Source organism: Amphibalanus amphitrite, unplaced genomic scaffold, assembly GCF_019059575.1.
Source record: "Amphibalanus amphitrite isolate SeventyFive unplaced genomic scaffold, NRLGWU_Aamphi_draft 000479F_arrow, whole genome shotgun sequence".
Lineage (NCBI taxonomy): Eukaryota > Metazoa > Arthropoda > Thecostraca > Balanomorpha > Balanidae > Amphibalanus > Amphibalanus amphitrite.
In genome coordinates this window covers 101,552-118,532 of record NW_024881973.1, presented here as the reverse complement: position 1 = coordinate 118,532, position 16,981 = coordinate 101,552, and the positions used below count along the sequence as shown (strand labels likewise).

Sequence of the window (16,981 nt, the reverse complement as noted above, 5' to 3'; positions counted from 1 at the left end):
TCCACCTAAAAAGCCTAGTCTCGATGCGAGCCGACGTGTCAGAGCGTAGCACTAGGGCGACCGCCGCCGATCTTCTCCATGTGCCGCGCGCCCGACTGGAAAAAACGCGTATGGCGACGCCCGTCCGCTCACTGACTGCATGGAACGATCTTAGGGATGCGCAACTGCGGCAGCGTCTGTACTTTTAAGAAACGAGTCAAGAGTTTTTATCTCAGCAAACAGTAGAATGTTTTTTTAGAATGTCTTTGATCCAGTGTTGTATGACGAAGTTAGTAGTGACTGTATTGTACTGTATAATATGCACTGTGTTTTCATGTGATTTGACGGCAGCCCTGCATTGTATGACGCTGTGGAATAACCAGCCAATTGTATATTGGAATCCACAAAGATCTGCTAAATAAATAAATAAATAAATAAGTGTGTGAATAGGGCTAGAGAGAGCTAGCGTCCTACGGCGACCTCGGTGAACACTGAACTGATACGGTCTTAAGAGGGAGGAGGGGGGCTGATATGTAGTAGACATGTGCATGTATCCGAGTGATTGATCCATGATCTCAGTGGATCTTAAAGCAAACGACAAGCTTGGATCTATAATCCCATTGTATCCCACGTAGAAAATGTATCCTGAATCTCTGAATCTATGATCTCATTGCATCTTATAACAAACCAAAATCAGGATCTGAGATCCGATTGAATCCCACCACATGCAACCTAATGAAACCATGTTTCCATGCGACTTGTTTTGAATTTTGAATTTGAATTTGCGTTGTTTTAAATTTTCTCCATGTACCAACTGCGCCACTGGAGCCGCCCATATACTCCATGACACCCACAGGGTGTCATGGAGTATATGGAGCCTGTGGGCTCCCTGTGGGCGTCAACTTGGTGACACCATTATAAGTGTAGGGGAGAGAGGTCATATTGCGCCACCTTAAGGATATCGACCTATTGCGGCTAAAGTTGACCAGCTGTCATGTTTGATGATATCTCAAATTGTACCTCAGTTATTTTGGCATCAAATAACAACTCCCAATTTGTATCACACCCAGAAAAATTAACAAGAGAAAAGCTTTCCGGCACATCTGCAAAGGGCGCATTTACAGACTCCCCCATCAAAAAGCGCCCATGCCTCTCATGTAAAAGCGCCCTATTAAAAACAACGGTTTGCCACCTAACTAAGTAGCCTATTTGAACGTGTCAGCCCATTAACCATTTATGCTGTGAAGGCTAAGGTAATGGTAAGGTGAGCGCTCCAATAATCAAAGTGTTCAATGAAATGTGTCCCAACCACCAGATGCTGTTTCTCTGGGTGAAGAATAGGGCGCAAATAGGGTGGGCGCAATTACGAATGGAACACATTTTTCATGAGCTTCAAATATGGCGACGACAGCGAAGCCACGGTGGCGATAAACTTTCAAAACTACCATTAAACGAGCAATTAACAATGATTATTAGTTGAATCACTATCTCTAAGATAAACCATGACACTAGCAAAGGTCGAAATAGACTGTTTCGCGTAAGAAAATAGAGGAAATCACAAAAAATGGTCTGCGAGAAAGCTGAGACACCTCAACTGCCCCCGTGGACCGGAATAAGAGCGAGTTATTGGTGGTGAAGTAAATGCACACATTCAAGTATTCGTTCTAATCGAATTTTGGGCAGGAGGAAGGTGTGGCGCATTTAAGAACATGGCGCAATATGACCTCTCTCCCCTAAGCAGCGCTGTGACACCTTTAAATTACACCCGTGGGTATGCAGTTTAACACACACCCAGGCGATTATTCCCCCAGTATCCCTATGGGTGTCAACTTGGTGACACCGTTATAAGCGTTGTGACACCTTTAAATTACACCCGTGGGTATGCAGTTTAACACACACCCAAGCGATTATTCCCCCCAGTATCCCTACGGGTGTTATCTTGGTGACACCATTATAAGTGTAAATAGGGTGTCTGAGGGGAGTCGAAACGCACCCTTGTCTGGGGTGTATGACACCACAGTACAGAAACTGGACACCCTTAGGGATAGTACAATGGTGTATCTTGACGCTCATATAAGTGTTATCTGACACCTTTCAAAAACACCCGTGGGTATGCAGTTTAACCACTTACACCGTTAGCAGTGTTTTAAATTTTCTCCGTGTATTACCCTCCCCCCCCACACACACACTCCTCCCTCGTGTAGCTATCGTGTGTGCTTTTGTTGACCGTGTAGCCATAAGATTAGCTTTGCCTACGTAAGGAGACAGTTTCACTCAGTCTTGACCGAATGCTTTTAGAGCATACTCGTATGCCCATTCCGAGTGCGCATTTAGTAAACTGTAGAAAATAGTCCATGATCAGGATCTCGCTTGCACTGCTTAGCACGCATTTTGTATGACCCCATACAAATACCATGTTGCGAGGCTGTTCTGACCAAAATTGTTGCAGATTTCAGCAAGCTGAAACAATTGGAGGACAAATCGAAGCCAGTTGAGCCAGCACCGGAGGCCAAGGCGCCATGGGAATCCGTGAAGCTGGTGCCCCCTCCGCCCCCTCCGCCCCCTCCTCCTCCCCCGCCCCCCGGCAGACCGCCGCCACCGCCAGGTATATGGGCAGAATGTGATCTGTCATTGGTGCCTAAAATACTAATACAACTTTTGAGTAACCTTTACCACCTCATTACGTCGTCGACTCTACACATTAACATGAAAAGGCTGGTAAGACAGTTGGTTGTCAATAGGCAGTAATATAGCTTCGGTTGGTCTATTTTTCCCTCCTATTTTTGAAGGTAAAATTAACTATTTAACATTTTTCAATCTAATACCTACTATTAACCACGGCTATTTCTAAGTACCCATGTTTAATTGTAGTAATAACTTTGTACGAATACGTTTTTCCTACAGAGTGAAATAAATCATGCATACAGAATAAATCCACAAGTTCTTTAATCCATTATTTCAATTGCTATTTGATATTCAGCCTTTAATGCCACACATCGAAGCAGTTTTTATTTAATTTCACAGTTTGGCAAAACAAGTCAACTATGGGATCTTCTTTTCATAGCCCATCACTCTGTCGCAGTCGTATGCAATCACTTGCGTGCATAATTTGTCTGATTATATAAAGGGCCATTGTTGCATAATAAGATAACTTACCCATTCCTAGCTATATTTCCTCATAACGTATATTACATTAATCGCCTACCTTCACCGTCCTACACGTGTCTTGAATTTGATCACAACGTTTTCAATGTCGTACGAGTATGTCTTCATGTTCTTACTTTCTCGCTCCGTGCATTCTTCTGATGTTTACGTGCACCCGTGTCGGCAGACAAGAAGCCTCTGAGTGAATCTCAGCAGGAGCGTCTGGAGCGGCTGAAGAAGACTCCTCGCCGCCGTCCCGACTGGAACGAAATGATGAAGGAGATCACATGTCCGGACCGGCAGCTGAAGAGGGTGGAGTGCCGCGACCGCAGCGCCCCCATCATACACGACCTGAAGCGACGAGGTAGTGAGGTAGGTGGCGCCACCATCCACCAGGTGCTCTCAGCTGGTCAGGGATCCAGGGGAGGGGTGCGGGGATTCGGTCTTAGTCTACAGGAAGTGATAAGATAGTTTGGTTTGAATGTATTTGATTAATGAATCGCAATGAAAGCATGCGATGCAGTGCTTGCCATTTTCGGAGCGACCAAATATTGTAAATGTTTGGTTCAATTAATTTGACCTGCAAGGTACCAAATCTCATTCATAGCCAGATTATGTTTAGGGAATCCCAGCTAGGGTGAATAAATCGGTTGATACCAGTAAGCTACAAAGTCAGTGCTAAGCAGCAAAATCTACTCACATCTAACGTCCATCGAAAAATTATTGTTTATTTATCATTTCAGAGGCTAGTTCAAGCTGGCTCCGCCATACATAGCAGAAGGTGCAGAGAACGAGACAATAAGTAAATGTAGTAGGTAATTAAACATTCACCAGTCACCACATATAAAAACATTTACATTCTTCGATTATTTTACCCGCAAGAGGATTTTACCACTAAACTAAAATATTCGCCGCTGAGCTCTAGGTTGCAGCCTGCACGACAGATTGTAATCTGGCCGTCTATCGACCTGCAGGAATCAGTTCAGAGGCCAAACGAACCTGGTGGTCCGATCCCCGTCCCTCCCGACAGACTGTTTAGACCAGCTATTTACGGACCAAGGGCAGGTGCAGCTGAGAACACGCGTTTGTTACCGCGAACCCACAGAATGCTTCCTTTCTTCGACGGTGGGCTGCCATGTGTATACTACAGCGGTAAAGGTCGCTATGTAAACTCAACTGAAAGGGTGTTTATACGGATTTTGACGAGCGCTAGTGAAGGAAAGTTGATACTCTATCGATTTTTTCGGTAAATTGTAAATTCTAAGGATGGTTTGTGGCTAAAAATGAAGTAGGTAACCAAGGGAATCCATAGTAAATAATAATGCTTAGATTATTAGGTGCACTGCTAGATAATAAATATAGTTTTTTATTGACATTGCAATGCTAATTATCCATCGATTTCGTGTAAAACTTAACCCTCGCCGGCCGAGGGGGGGGGGCCGGTGCCGCCGCCCATAGGTTTTTTTCGCGATAGCTCCGAACACGCTGGCGATAGAGAGCTGAAACTTTACATACCTGACCTTTGATTCAAGCGGGATCTTTTGACACCAACCGCATTTTCGGGTCAGTTCAGGTCACTGACCTATGACGTCATAAGTGAACCTCTGCACGGTCTTCAGATGTCACAACTTCGCAACGCCCTCACTGCCAGAGGAGATGTCACAGGGAAATGAAACTTGCAGGATCTAGTATCCATTATGAGTCTCACAACTTGTATATCTCGGATCTTTTCTAAATGTCATATGAGGTCAGGTCATTTTCGTGACCTCACCATTATAAGCCAATGGGGAAAAATGAAAACTGCTATTCTGGCACCGGGAACGATCTCCAACTATCTCAAGCACACAGAATCGTGATTTGATGCACTCCTTGCAAGGTTAGATGCGTCACTTTTGCAATGTTGACCTTGCGTGACGTCATTTATGACGTCATCAAGGTCATATTAGTTTTTCGTCAATAACTCTTGATCAAATTGAGCTAGCGAGTCGAAAAAGCCACCAATGGACTCAGGAAGACCTGCCGAATCGAATGATATATGCGACATGACCTCTTTCGACCAACTTCGTGACCTGGGGTGCTGACCTGACCTTGACCTGAGGTCAACACCCTAAGTTGACCTGACCCGAACAAAAAGTATATCATTCGACGCGCCTGAGCAAGGCGAACACGATGTTGCCAAAATCGCGGCTCTGCGGCCGTTTTTTACGAAGTCATTCACCAAAAACTGAACCGTACCTTGGGGCACTTGACCTGACCTCAGAGGTCACCGGTTGACCTAGGACCTTAACCCGCGCACCGACGGGGGGGGCGGATATCCGCCCCCCTCCCTGAGGTTTTTCGCGAATAGCGGGAAAACCGCGGCGCGTAGCGCCGCGAAATTTGGTATGACTATAACCTCATCAATTTTACACATGGTGTGCAAGTTTGAACCTCCTACCTTTTAAGGTCAGGTCACCAGGTCACTTTGAATGACCCAACCTCAAGTCACTTTTTTGCAACTTTGTCACCGTGCCAGAGCTACAGTAGATGTCGGAGGCCTTTGAAAGTCGCAGGATATTATTAGGTCATTAGTAGCTACAATTTGTATATCTCGGAATTTTGATATCGGTGACCTAAGGTCAGGTCAATTTCGCGACCTCCCCATTATAAGTCAATGGGGGAAAAATCAACTCCCTGTTTTTACCACTAAAACGGGTCGGAATGGCCCCATATACCATACATGACTTCATATAGGGGAAGCCGGGGGAAGCCCGGGCGCGGGGGAAGCCCGGCCACCCCGTTTCCGGCTAAATTATTCGCAATAAAATGCTCAACTGTTTGTCCTTTCAGCGTGGCAGCTAAGGTAACGCCAGCGAAAAAGTTAAGGCTGACAAAAATTGCATATTGTTTAAGTTATAGCGCAAAAATGATATTTTAAGGGTTTTTAGCTAAAAAGTGAGATATGTTGCACTGTTAATGTTATACCATACAGTACTAATATTTATACGAATGTTATGTAAGGACCGTTTAAGTGTTTGTAGTGAGGGGTGATGAGGCAGGCTGGCTTAAGTATGACATTTTTTCGAATATCGCTGTTCTAAAATAAAAATTAGCACATTGGGGTAACCCCGGGCGAGTGGCCAAGCTTACCCCCAACCGAGAGCAATGCCATTAAACCACTGTTTTTCATGAGATAATAGGTACTGAGCAGGTTTGGTTTACACCTAGATCAAAGATAAATTTCGAAAATAAACATGTTATCATAGACAAAGCCAGTCATGTCACTTAAGGTCAACTAGGGTCAAACTACGTTTTTGCAGATAACGCGACAAACAATGAAGCTAGAGCTTCAAAAATGGTGTCGTTGTGTTCTTCTTCATCAGCCGAGTCGAATGATATGCAATATGATGCATTAAGGTAAAAAGAAAAATAAGTTTTAAGGAATTTTGAAATACACATTTTTTGTCAATTTTGCATCACGATTTTCATCGACCTGTACTGTATATGTAGTAGACGCTAGCTAAAATACCAGTAGTGACATAAACTCCAAGATGTCCAGAGCTAATCAGTACCTTAATATTTCACTTTCCGTTAATATTTGGAAAACACATAATGGTTTCATCAACTCGTTGTAAAGCGCTGGGGAGTGGCCGGCGTTACCCCTATACCGGGCTCACCCCAGAAAAATCAACACTTTTTTAAAACTCGATTTTCTCAACCTTATACTTATTCCACGAAACCGAATTTTTGGGAAAACACGGCCAATGAACTTAGCTAGCTAGCAGGATATCAACATTTTATACAGCACGTATGGTATGTAATAAAAATGAAAAAGAGCTTACTATGCCGGGCTTCCCCCGGCTTCCCCTACGATCAACCTTCACTACCTTGAGGTCTGTTTTGCTGTTGGGCAGCTGTGAGGTCATGTGACGTCATCAAAGGTCACCAAAGGTTTTTGGCCAATAACTCCGTACAGGAACAAGATACAGACGCGTGGATGGTCTCATTGTGTTCAGCTCGTCAAGACGCATCGAATGATATACATGATGACCTCGAGGTCACGTGACCTGAGGTCAACCTTTGACCTTGACCTTTCGAGGTCAACATATATATCATTCGATGCGGATTGACGAGAGGATCACGATGATGCCCTTAGTTTGTTCCTATCTTGACTGATTCGAAAGTTATTCGAGAAAAACTCTCTCCATATTTAGCGCCACCATTTTGACTTTTTCGACCCCTGTGACGTCATCTTTGACCTGACCTGAAAATGACCTTAGTAAAAATTGTAGATCTTGGCCGTGCGTATCCGATGCCGTTTACCGCTTGTCGCTATCTTGCTTCGTTCTCGAGATCTCAGGGGGGGCGGTCATCCGCCCCCCCCCCCCCCGTCGGTGCGAAGTTGGCGCAGACCCCCGTCGGTGCGCGGGTTAAAATCGGGTACCAATCTCTGCGTCTTGTAACGGCGCACACACTCATTTTTTCCGCGACGCGCTAGCTCCACCAGGAGCGAAACGGCGAGGGGGGGTCGTACCCGCCCCCCCCCCCTCGGCCGGCGCGTATGTAGAAAACCAATAGGTCCGGCGAGGGTTAAGCCATATAAGATTTATTAAAATGGATTCTACTTATTTTACATAATGATGCCTCACCCATATAAACACATCAGCACTTAGAGGTCGCAATACCAAATCTCAGCATCTTTGTCTTTTTCAGTTTGTGTTTGAGTCTGAGAAAGCGAAGGAGTCGGCGGCGGTCAAGCTGATGAACGACATCCGCAGTGGAGTCAAACTGAAAAAGGTTCGCTGCAACGACAGAAGCCGGCCGAACCTGCAAGGTACGGACGACTGAACGCTCGATACTTGTGTTATCCTCAGTCAATTGTTTAGTGGAACTTCACTTCAACCCACATATCCTTATTTAGCAAAGCAGTGCTGACTTGTTAAGTGTATCACAATAGGAATGTTGTTTCTTCCACTTTTATCTCACATAAACTCTGCATTGTGCTGGTATGAAGTATATCAATGTCCGCATACATTATTTGACTGTAAATTACATATTTATCGTATTTGCTCAGGCGGATTTGGCAGACGGACCAAATCAATTTATGGAGCTAAAAAAATGTGTGACGGAACACGATTGGACACATGCAACACCATTCAATTTGCGAGCGTTGTCACGCATTGTTTACTTGTTGCAAGAGACCTTGGGCATGGATGCAAGATAATGCATAGTTGCACCATATCCCATGGAAAAACAAAGCATTGCTTTGCGCCACCGTTCTTAATATGGGCATGAATGCAAGGCATTCCTGTGGGCCCTCAGGTGCTATTGAGTATATTGCTATTTACGTGGAAAAGTCGCCAAGTAAAATGTGAGCCGTATGATCGATTCCATTTAGAAATCCGGCATTGCCGTATGTTGCATTGAACCTGTTCTTTCAGTAAAGACGTTTGCCTGGTACCACAGGCCGGAGAAGTTGCACAAATAACTATTGAAGCATGAAAAATATCGAGATGGAACCATTTCATTTTTTGCGCTGTTAATAACCCTTCACAATGCACAGTGCACACCATGGCTTGGGTAGTCATGGTGGGTGTCCTGTCGTAACACAACGAACGGTAATCATTGCAAGCCTGTAATACTGAATCAGGTTAGTTCGGCGACTGTTCTCAGTAAATATACATTTGCCGCTTATTTGTTCAGGTGGGCGCAATATCAAGCGGTGTCATTAAGTCAGCACGACGTCCGACTTTTCTCGGACCAGCCGCGATGACCTGGTTTTCTCGGCAGGCCTGCGGAAGCTGCGGCGGCAGAGGACGTCGGAAGCGTTCCTGAACCTGCCTCCCGAGGAGCTGATGGACTCGGAGCCGGAGGATCAGGATGACATCGATAGGGTGAGGACGGAGGACGGAGGACTTAGGACTGAGGACTGGGGACTGGAAATTGAAGACTGGTGGCTGGGGGGGGGGGGGGACGGAGCTTTGGGGACAGAGGATTGAGGACTGGGGATTGGGACTGGGGACCGAAGTCTGGGGACTGGGGATAGAGAACTGAGGACAGCGGGATTGAGAAATGAGGACTGGTGAGTGAGGACTGACACTACTGTATTTCAGTCTGGGTTTGATGACAGAGGACTCGTGACTGATACTAACGACCCAAATGCGGCAACTGGTGTCAGTTTTTCTGAACATTTACATCGGTGAACATATGCTTAAGTCTTTTATAACATGTTCCACTTATTGTCTAATCCAACTTGACCACGATATTGTTTCAGCTCAATGTTGATCTTTATAGGAAGGCGTTTTCAAATTACTTTTTTATAGATGGAGTTACAAGGGATATCGCTGAATGGAATACTAGGCATCTAAAAAATGTATATGATATTCCCAAGTTCATATCATAAAAGGGTGGAAGGGTGACGACAGCTCATGATTACACTGGTCTCTTCAATTATTTTGAGTGCATTAACATTTCATACGAAACAAAGGGCCTGGCAGCTCATACAGCATGACTTCATATAAGACATAATTACATTTGACACGAAAACAATGACGAATCCGTCGACAAAAATTGATAAAAAATAAACAATTTTCAACAGATGCAGAGCAAAGTCCAAGCCGTGAACACATCAATTTGTAACCCTTCCTATTCCGCTAACTGATTCATTACACCTCAGCCGAAAGCACAGGAACCAAGTCAAGATGACGTGATCCGGCGCGTACAGTGACGCGACCGGGCGGCAAAAAGCCTGTCGCGTCCCTCCCCAGTGGCGGCCACGATCCACAAAGCGGTACCGGTAGACACTGACTGCGGTGATGACCGCGCACAGACGCTGACTTCAGGGTCTGCGGCCCGCGGGCGCAGGCGGGGACACCACGTGACACGTCTGACTGCGTGGATTTTCCGCCGACAGAGGCAGGGGACGCGTCACCTGCAGGTCAAAGATCTGGCGTCCGCCTGGCCCCCTCTCGCACGTTCCTGCCAGGTCGTGCTCGGAGTCTGATGTGCATGAGATGACTGCGTACACCTAGCGTCTTGTGATTCGCTGAATCAGTGGGCTGGAAGCGGTTGGGTTGAACAAACAGAACGCGGGCTCTGTGTACCCCCTGCATTCACCCTCTGTTTGCTCATGCTGACATTTAACTTCGCAGCTGACTCGAGGCAATGCATAGCATAGTAGGAGCAATGCAGTTTTGATCTGCAAGCCAGCTACACATACGGACGCACAAATGTTTTCCATGACATTGTAATCTTACTTGATGAGCACCGTATTCGCCGCTAGAGGTCGGTGGAAGTAGCTCAGTGATTTCTTTGGGAAGATTATTGCCTACGCGGTTTCTAAAAAACAAAATAATGGAAGGCCATCATGTAACATATACCGACGATCGATAACGATGAAACAGAGCAGCATATACAAATTGTACAATACGTATAGGAAAGCAATATACCTACCATTTAGCAGCCAAATATCAATCGAATAATAAACCAGAAATAACCAGGTATACGAGTACAGGGTGGACCAAAAAGGATGGAAACATTTTGAACTCACATAAAATATGTGTTATTGCATGCAGGTGACTGAAAATAGTCGTGTTTACATAGGGTTCCCTTAATCTTCCCCTATTTCTCCCCTATTTTCAGATCGAATTTTAGGCATCATAGCGCTCGCGTGTAACGTTGCTATGGACGCTATTGTTGTTAGAAGCATACTAAGCATCGTTTATGCTGTAAACAATATAAATTGGGCTTATTTACTACTCGAAATTCAACAATTCATATTTTGAAGTAATTTTATCCTGCCCTTCAATTCCCTCTTTAAGCGACAAATAGGGGAGGATTTGGTAGCGTAGCGCCTTTCCAAAAGCTGCTACGCTACCATATCCAGTGGTTCTCAAACTACCACATCACAAAAGCGGCGTGCTGATTGGCCGGCAGTTCCGAATCGTCCGACTGGTGGTCCCCGACTCGACAAGCGCACGTGCGCCGACTGAGGATTTTTTAAGTGGCATTAACGCATAAACGGCAGAATGTCAAGGCGGAAATTCGACAGGTGCGGTGTTCTGATATTGCCGTGGATGTGATAACACCTACTTGAATAATAGCTCAGCCGTTTAAAGTATGTTAAATGCCAGATAGTTTTCTGATTTTTCTTGCTTTGAGCTTTCATGTGCTATCACTTTTACCTCAGTGTCTAGTCTGGAAGCTATTTGGGAGAGCCCTAAAGGTAAGTAACAATTGCAAACTGCTTCTAGAATGACTTAGTTGCGCCATATTTGTAGTGAAGCGAGGTAAAGGAGACAGAGGATTCCTTTATAAGGGACATTTAAGAGACAAATAGGGGAAGATTAAGGGAACCCTATGTAAACACGGTTAATGATACCAAACGAGAGAACATTTAGTGGAAATTCATAATGACATCTCTCTCATCTGCTTTCTCTCGTTTTCAGTCTCCCACAGCAAATGTTCGAAAGAGGCCACTTTTGCGAGACAGGCAAAGAGCGGCTCGCCTGGCTGCTGACGCGATAGCCCGATGACACATGTCCGCTGGTTTGGCTCGCACAGCCTTGGTGATCACTCTCTTCAGGTAACAGATGCCTTTAGAACCTTCCTTGTAGACCTGGCCTTGAGATGACCCCACAGGAAAAATCCGTCGGGGTCAGGTCAGGTGATCAGACAGGCCAGTTCCGCCGACAGGCACTGCGGGATATCAGCCGGTCACCAAAGTGGTTCTCGCTCCAATTGAGCGTTGTTTCGCGATGTGAGGAGGCGCACCGTCTGGCTGGAATCACATGAGGTCCATGAGACTGCCATACTTCGTTTGGGCTCACTTCAACAACTTCTTTAGCGTCGCTTGGTAGCGCTTTTGGTCGTCAGCCACGGTGTTGTCGCTCCCATCCTCGAGCCGAAGTGGAACTGGCCTGTCTGTCTGCTCATCTGACCTATGGATTCCTTTCCTGTGGAGTCATCTCAAGGCCAGGTCTACAAGGAAGGTTATGTAGGCCTCTGTTATCTGAAGAGAGCGATCACCAAGGCTGTGCGAGTCATACCAGAGGACATGTGTCATCGGGCTATCGCGTCAGCCGGCAGGCGGGCCGCTCTTTGCCTGTCTCGCAAAGGTGGCCTCTTCGAACATTTGCTGTGAGAGACTGAAAACGAGAGAAAGCAGATGAGAGAGATGTCATTATGAATTTCCACGAAATGTTCGCTCGTTGAGTATCATTTTCAGTCACCTGCATGCAATAACACATATTTTATGCGAGTTCAAAATGTTTCCATCCTTTTTGGTCCACCCTGTATGTAGTAAACAACTCTCACCCACTTAATGTAACCTCTAACCACATCATCGCGAAGGGACATCATCTCGCAGGCACTAAACTGTGAGCTTCCTTTCATTGCATATCAAAGTCTGACCTCACTGACCCGACCTATGTAAACCTGTCAGGTGCGCGACGACCTCCAGTCTGTGCGTCAGCTGCTGGGCGAAGAGGTCAAGAACCGGGAGCGTCTCACAAAGGAAAACAAACACCTGAGGAATGAGCTGAAGAAGGCGCAAGAAGAGCTGCAGCAGAGACCTCGTATCTCCGTTACACTTCCTCCCAAGGTATACATCGCTAAGTAAAATAAGTATGCAGTATGCATGCATCTCCCACTCACCGTCCCACTGCTAACAGTCTTGGCCATGCATCGTAATTCTAGGCTCCTGAGAATCACTTTTCCAAACGACTATATCATTTCACATTATAACCGGCTCGATGCATGAAGATAAAATCATTGCGTCAATGCAACAATGTAGATATTGTCAAAACAAATTTAGTGTCGCATGTCTCACTAGCACAAGTGTATCCCATCAACATGATCATTTTCAGAAACTTACTCCATCTTCTTTTGAGCTCTTAGACCGCATCTAACACCACCATTTTCTGCCCTACTCAGCCGGAGAGGTCCGATGACGCTGTTGATGGTCTGGATGACGACTTCGGCGCTCTGGAGGGTGAGATGGCGGCTATCCGAGACCAGGCCGGCCAGTCGAGCCGCGAGGCACAGCAGTGGCAGGAGCGCTGTCTCAACGCCGAGCAGGAGCTGGCCGCCCTGCGGGCTCGCCTCGAAGAGCTCGAGACGGGCAACAAGAAGAGCCGCAAAGTGTCGGTGGAGAACGGCGGCGGGGACGGAGAGCTGCGGCGTAACCGCTCGTCAGCCAAGGTCGCCCGCAGCCGGACCAGGGACAGGCTGTCCAAGACGGCGTCCCAGGCGCGCATCAGCCGCGACGAGAGCGGCTGGAAGCAGGAGCCGCCGCTCGAGGACGAGGCGAAGGAGTCCTCCGGCGAGGAGTCGGACGAGGAGCTCGACAGCGAGGAGGAGCGACGGCGCGATGCCGACCAGGAGCGGCGCAAGACGCTCCGGGAGCTGAAGATGTGCCAGAGTAAGGTGTCGCACCTGCAGACGAAGGAGAAGCACGCCAAGGATGAGCGGATGAACCTGAAGAACAGGATCCGCACGCTGAACATGAACATGAAGGACGAGAACAGGAAGTACAAGGAGCTGCAGAGGGAGGTGAAGAAGATGGGAGCGATGCTGAAGGACAGTGATGACGAGAACGAGGACGAAGACGATGAGGAGTCTGAGGAAGAGTCCAGCGAGGAGTCCGTCTCCGAGACAGAGTCCGAGAGTGAGGAGGAGTCGGAGTCGGAGGAGTCAGAGTCGATTGACGAGGAGCTGCCGCTGGAGGAGCGGCTCAAAGCGACTCAAGAACGGGTGAAGCGCCATGAAGAGAGCGAGAAGGCAATCAAGAAGGGCAACTACGTGCTGAAGACCACTGCCGAGCGGCTGTTTGACGAGCTTAGAAACGAGAAAGAAAAGTACCGTATGCTTGAAAGACAGCTGAATGACCTTGTAAATGAGCTTGGGTAATCAGTTTGCACGATATTATAAACGGATGGCTTCGGCTGATCATTGATGCGGGTGGGGGATTCTCGTATAATAGCGCTTTGTCAAATACCCAAACGCGCCTTGGTGGTATGCAACATAAGAATATGCTCGCAGTATACTTAATTTTGACTTTGCAGCGATAATGGGGCAGTTTGCCTTCATATGTTGCGTGTTGTGGAGAAGCTATGTATATGTTGCGGCTAGTCTATATGTTGATGTGCAAATAATGATAAGGCAAGGTGTACCTTGTTATGTATTGTATCAATAAATGATGAAATTAGCTAACTTGGCTCCGATTATCACACATTATGTCATTTTTTTATTAGATCAGAACAGCAGGCCTATATCGTTTGACAAATTATGCCCGCACTGATCTGCATATGTATCTCAAAGCGCGTCACTCGCTACATATGCGTGCACTGCGCTGGATTATATTACGGTGTCGCCGGTCGCAGTGGCACCGGAGCAGAGATCCAGATAGTGCCGCAGATGTGTGCAATGGACACAGCTGCAGCTCATGCGGCATCTGCGACACATCGCGGGCACTGGAGCGAGGAATGGATGCTGTCCATTCCTTGCGCCATGGTTGCCGCGACGGCAGCATCCCCATAGTGGTCGCCATATAGGCTACAGCTGTGACCAGCTTCCCGTCAGCAGCATGGGTCAGCTTGGCGTAACCGACCACGACAGAAACGGGGCAGCACGAGAGACAGACGCAGGGGAATCGGACGAGGAAGACGACCCTTCAGCGCAGACTGTCGCCCCTACAGCGGCCACAACGCCGTCAGATCCAGCTCAGCCCCATCCGCCTCCACATTATTTTTACAATAAATACGATAGTGTTACTCCACAATAATTTTACCGTATGACTCTACCTGCCATTGGCTACAAGCCCGTTGTCGATCTTTAAATAAACAAACAAACAAAATAGCAACAGCCCGACAGTTGCACCGAGACTCTAGTCATAAAAAGCCTTTGATAGGTACAATGCAAAGAGAAAAATGTGTGCAAATATCATCATAGCTGGAAGGTCCCATTCACAAGAAAAAAGACTTCGTGTGCCAAATCTGTGTAACAATTGTAGGATAAAAAAGATGGCTGGGCCTACTGATTGAATGGGCCTAAATATTTTTCACCAGCCATGGTTAAATGAAGCATATTGTTGGGATTGCCACCCAAAACAACTTCATGAACAATAGCTATTCACCGTATCAGAATTCCCAAGTCGAATCGGCAATTGACTGTTGGCAGATCTTGCGTGCAAGAGAGACATTGTTTGGCAGCGACGCTTCGAATCGTCCTACGAGGTGTGCTCCTCACGAAACAATTGACAAGTCTTGTTATGGTCATACAAGATCGAACAGAGAGTGTTTCCATAAAAACTTAGATATTCATGATTGTGGCTGAATTATAGGTACCTACTAGTGGTACTAGTCTGCACGTAGAGTTCTAGCAGTTGATTACACTTAAAAACGATTAAGAAAATATTAAGCGAGATAGAACGAAGTTAATTCAAACTCGGCTTTCCTTGCCTATAGAGCCACTGGCAGTTCTCAGCCAGGGATAAAGGGAAAAGCAACCGCCAAAAGAAGCCTATCGAAGCCATGGTCGGCGGCCGGGTATTCATTTTCGTCCCTGCATATCAGTTAGAACGCTGTTAAAAGGCAGCCTTTAGGGGGAGGGCGAGTGACCCCAAAAATTCAAGTATTGTATTTGCACAGCTTTTTTTTTCAGAAATATAGCTTCAGCGACTGGGTATAAGCATTAAGCTTGACCTTCACAATTAACTTCGAATGTGAACAATGAGCAGTAAGCATTAGACATGTCCGAGAAGATGCTTCGTTTGCTGCGTTGCAGACTATTTCCAATAACAGTAGTCGTAGGGACGAACGTCAAACACAATTTGGCATCCGCGTCAAACAAAAATATTCCCTGCAAGTCCAAATAGCACAATAAGCCCAAGACATGTTCTTAAGTCCTTTATTCTAAAAATAATTTCATTATTTTCTACCAGTTACATAACCCGGCCGGGCCCGGGGGGTAATCCCAACCACCGCAGCCCGGGGGGGGGGCGTTTTTCGCCCCCCCTGTCTAACTCCGTAAATAAGGGAGCTACGGAAACAAAAGCGATACCAAACGAAAGGTCCTTACGAGACGATTCTAATGCATCTAAAATTTTTGACCTCAGGTCAATTTTCAAGGTCAGAGGTCAAGGTCAAAGGCAAAAACCGCCACATGTGTAGTGATCTCAAAGTAAGCCTCCTAGAGGACGGCAGGCTGCATCAAACCGGCAAAATTGGCTGTCAAACGAAAGAAGAGAATCTGAGGATTCTGAAAATGTGCTCAAAATGAAAGGTCAAGGTCAAGGTCACGCTCAAAATTGACCTCAAACTTGGCACTTTTTCGCATATCTTGCGTGCTAACTTCCAAGATGTTTTGAAATGTTTTGAGGCTTATCAGTTCCCTATTTATGGTTCATTTTACGATACAAGGCTGCTCAAAGGTCAAGGTCACAGAAGAGTATCCCTGCTAGAGGCTATTTCACTGATTCAAGTTAGTAATAATAAATAAGACAATTTTGCACACCGGAAGCTCTAAATGAAGGCTTAGAGGAAAATAGATGCCAGATTCGTGATCAGCGGGTACAAATCCATCATAAACGACCTTTCATGTGTCGAGGTCAACCAGAGGTCATTCGAGGTCACATGAGGTCAACATAAAATTTGACCTTTTCCGAACAAAATATATATCATTCGACGCGGCTTGACAAGGCGAATGCGATGGTACCGCTGCCGTAGCTCTAGGACCATTTTTGTCGAAGTTATTTGCGAAAAACTAAAACCACATTTCGGGGTCGTTGACCTGACCTCTGACCTCAGGTCACCAAAACTATTTTTCTATTTTTCTCTAGGTCAAACGCTACACAACCGTGCTCGTAATTTGTCTTTATCTC

At 46.3% G+C, this 16,981-nt stretch overlaps 1 protein-coding gene across 1 annotated transcript in view; it reads left to right on the top strand.

Moving 5' to 3' along the window:
- LOC122392279 (FK506-binding protein 5-like) overlaps positions 1–14,320 on the top strand; it is a 38,197-nt gene extending 23,877 nt beyond the window's left edge. The window contains exons 5-10 of the mRNA XM_043386965.1: positions 2,429–2,584; positions 3,311–3,495; positions 7,816–7,936; positions 8,893–8,996; positions 12,545–12,703; positions 13,036–14,320. Coding sequence (XP_043242900.1) covers positions 2,429–2,584; positions 3,311–3,495; positions 7,816–7,936; positions 8,893–8,996; positions 12,545–12,703; positions 13,036–14,010 — 1,700 coding nt within the window. The 3' untranslated portion in view covers positions 14,011–14,320. The remainder of the gene's footprint in view (positions 1–2,428; positions 2,585–3,310; positions 3,496–7,815; positions 7,937–8,892; positions 8,997–12,544; positions 12,704–13,035) is intronic.
- Positions 14,321–16,981: the final 2,661 nt, after the last annotated feature.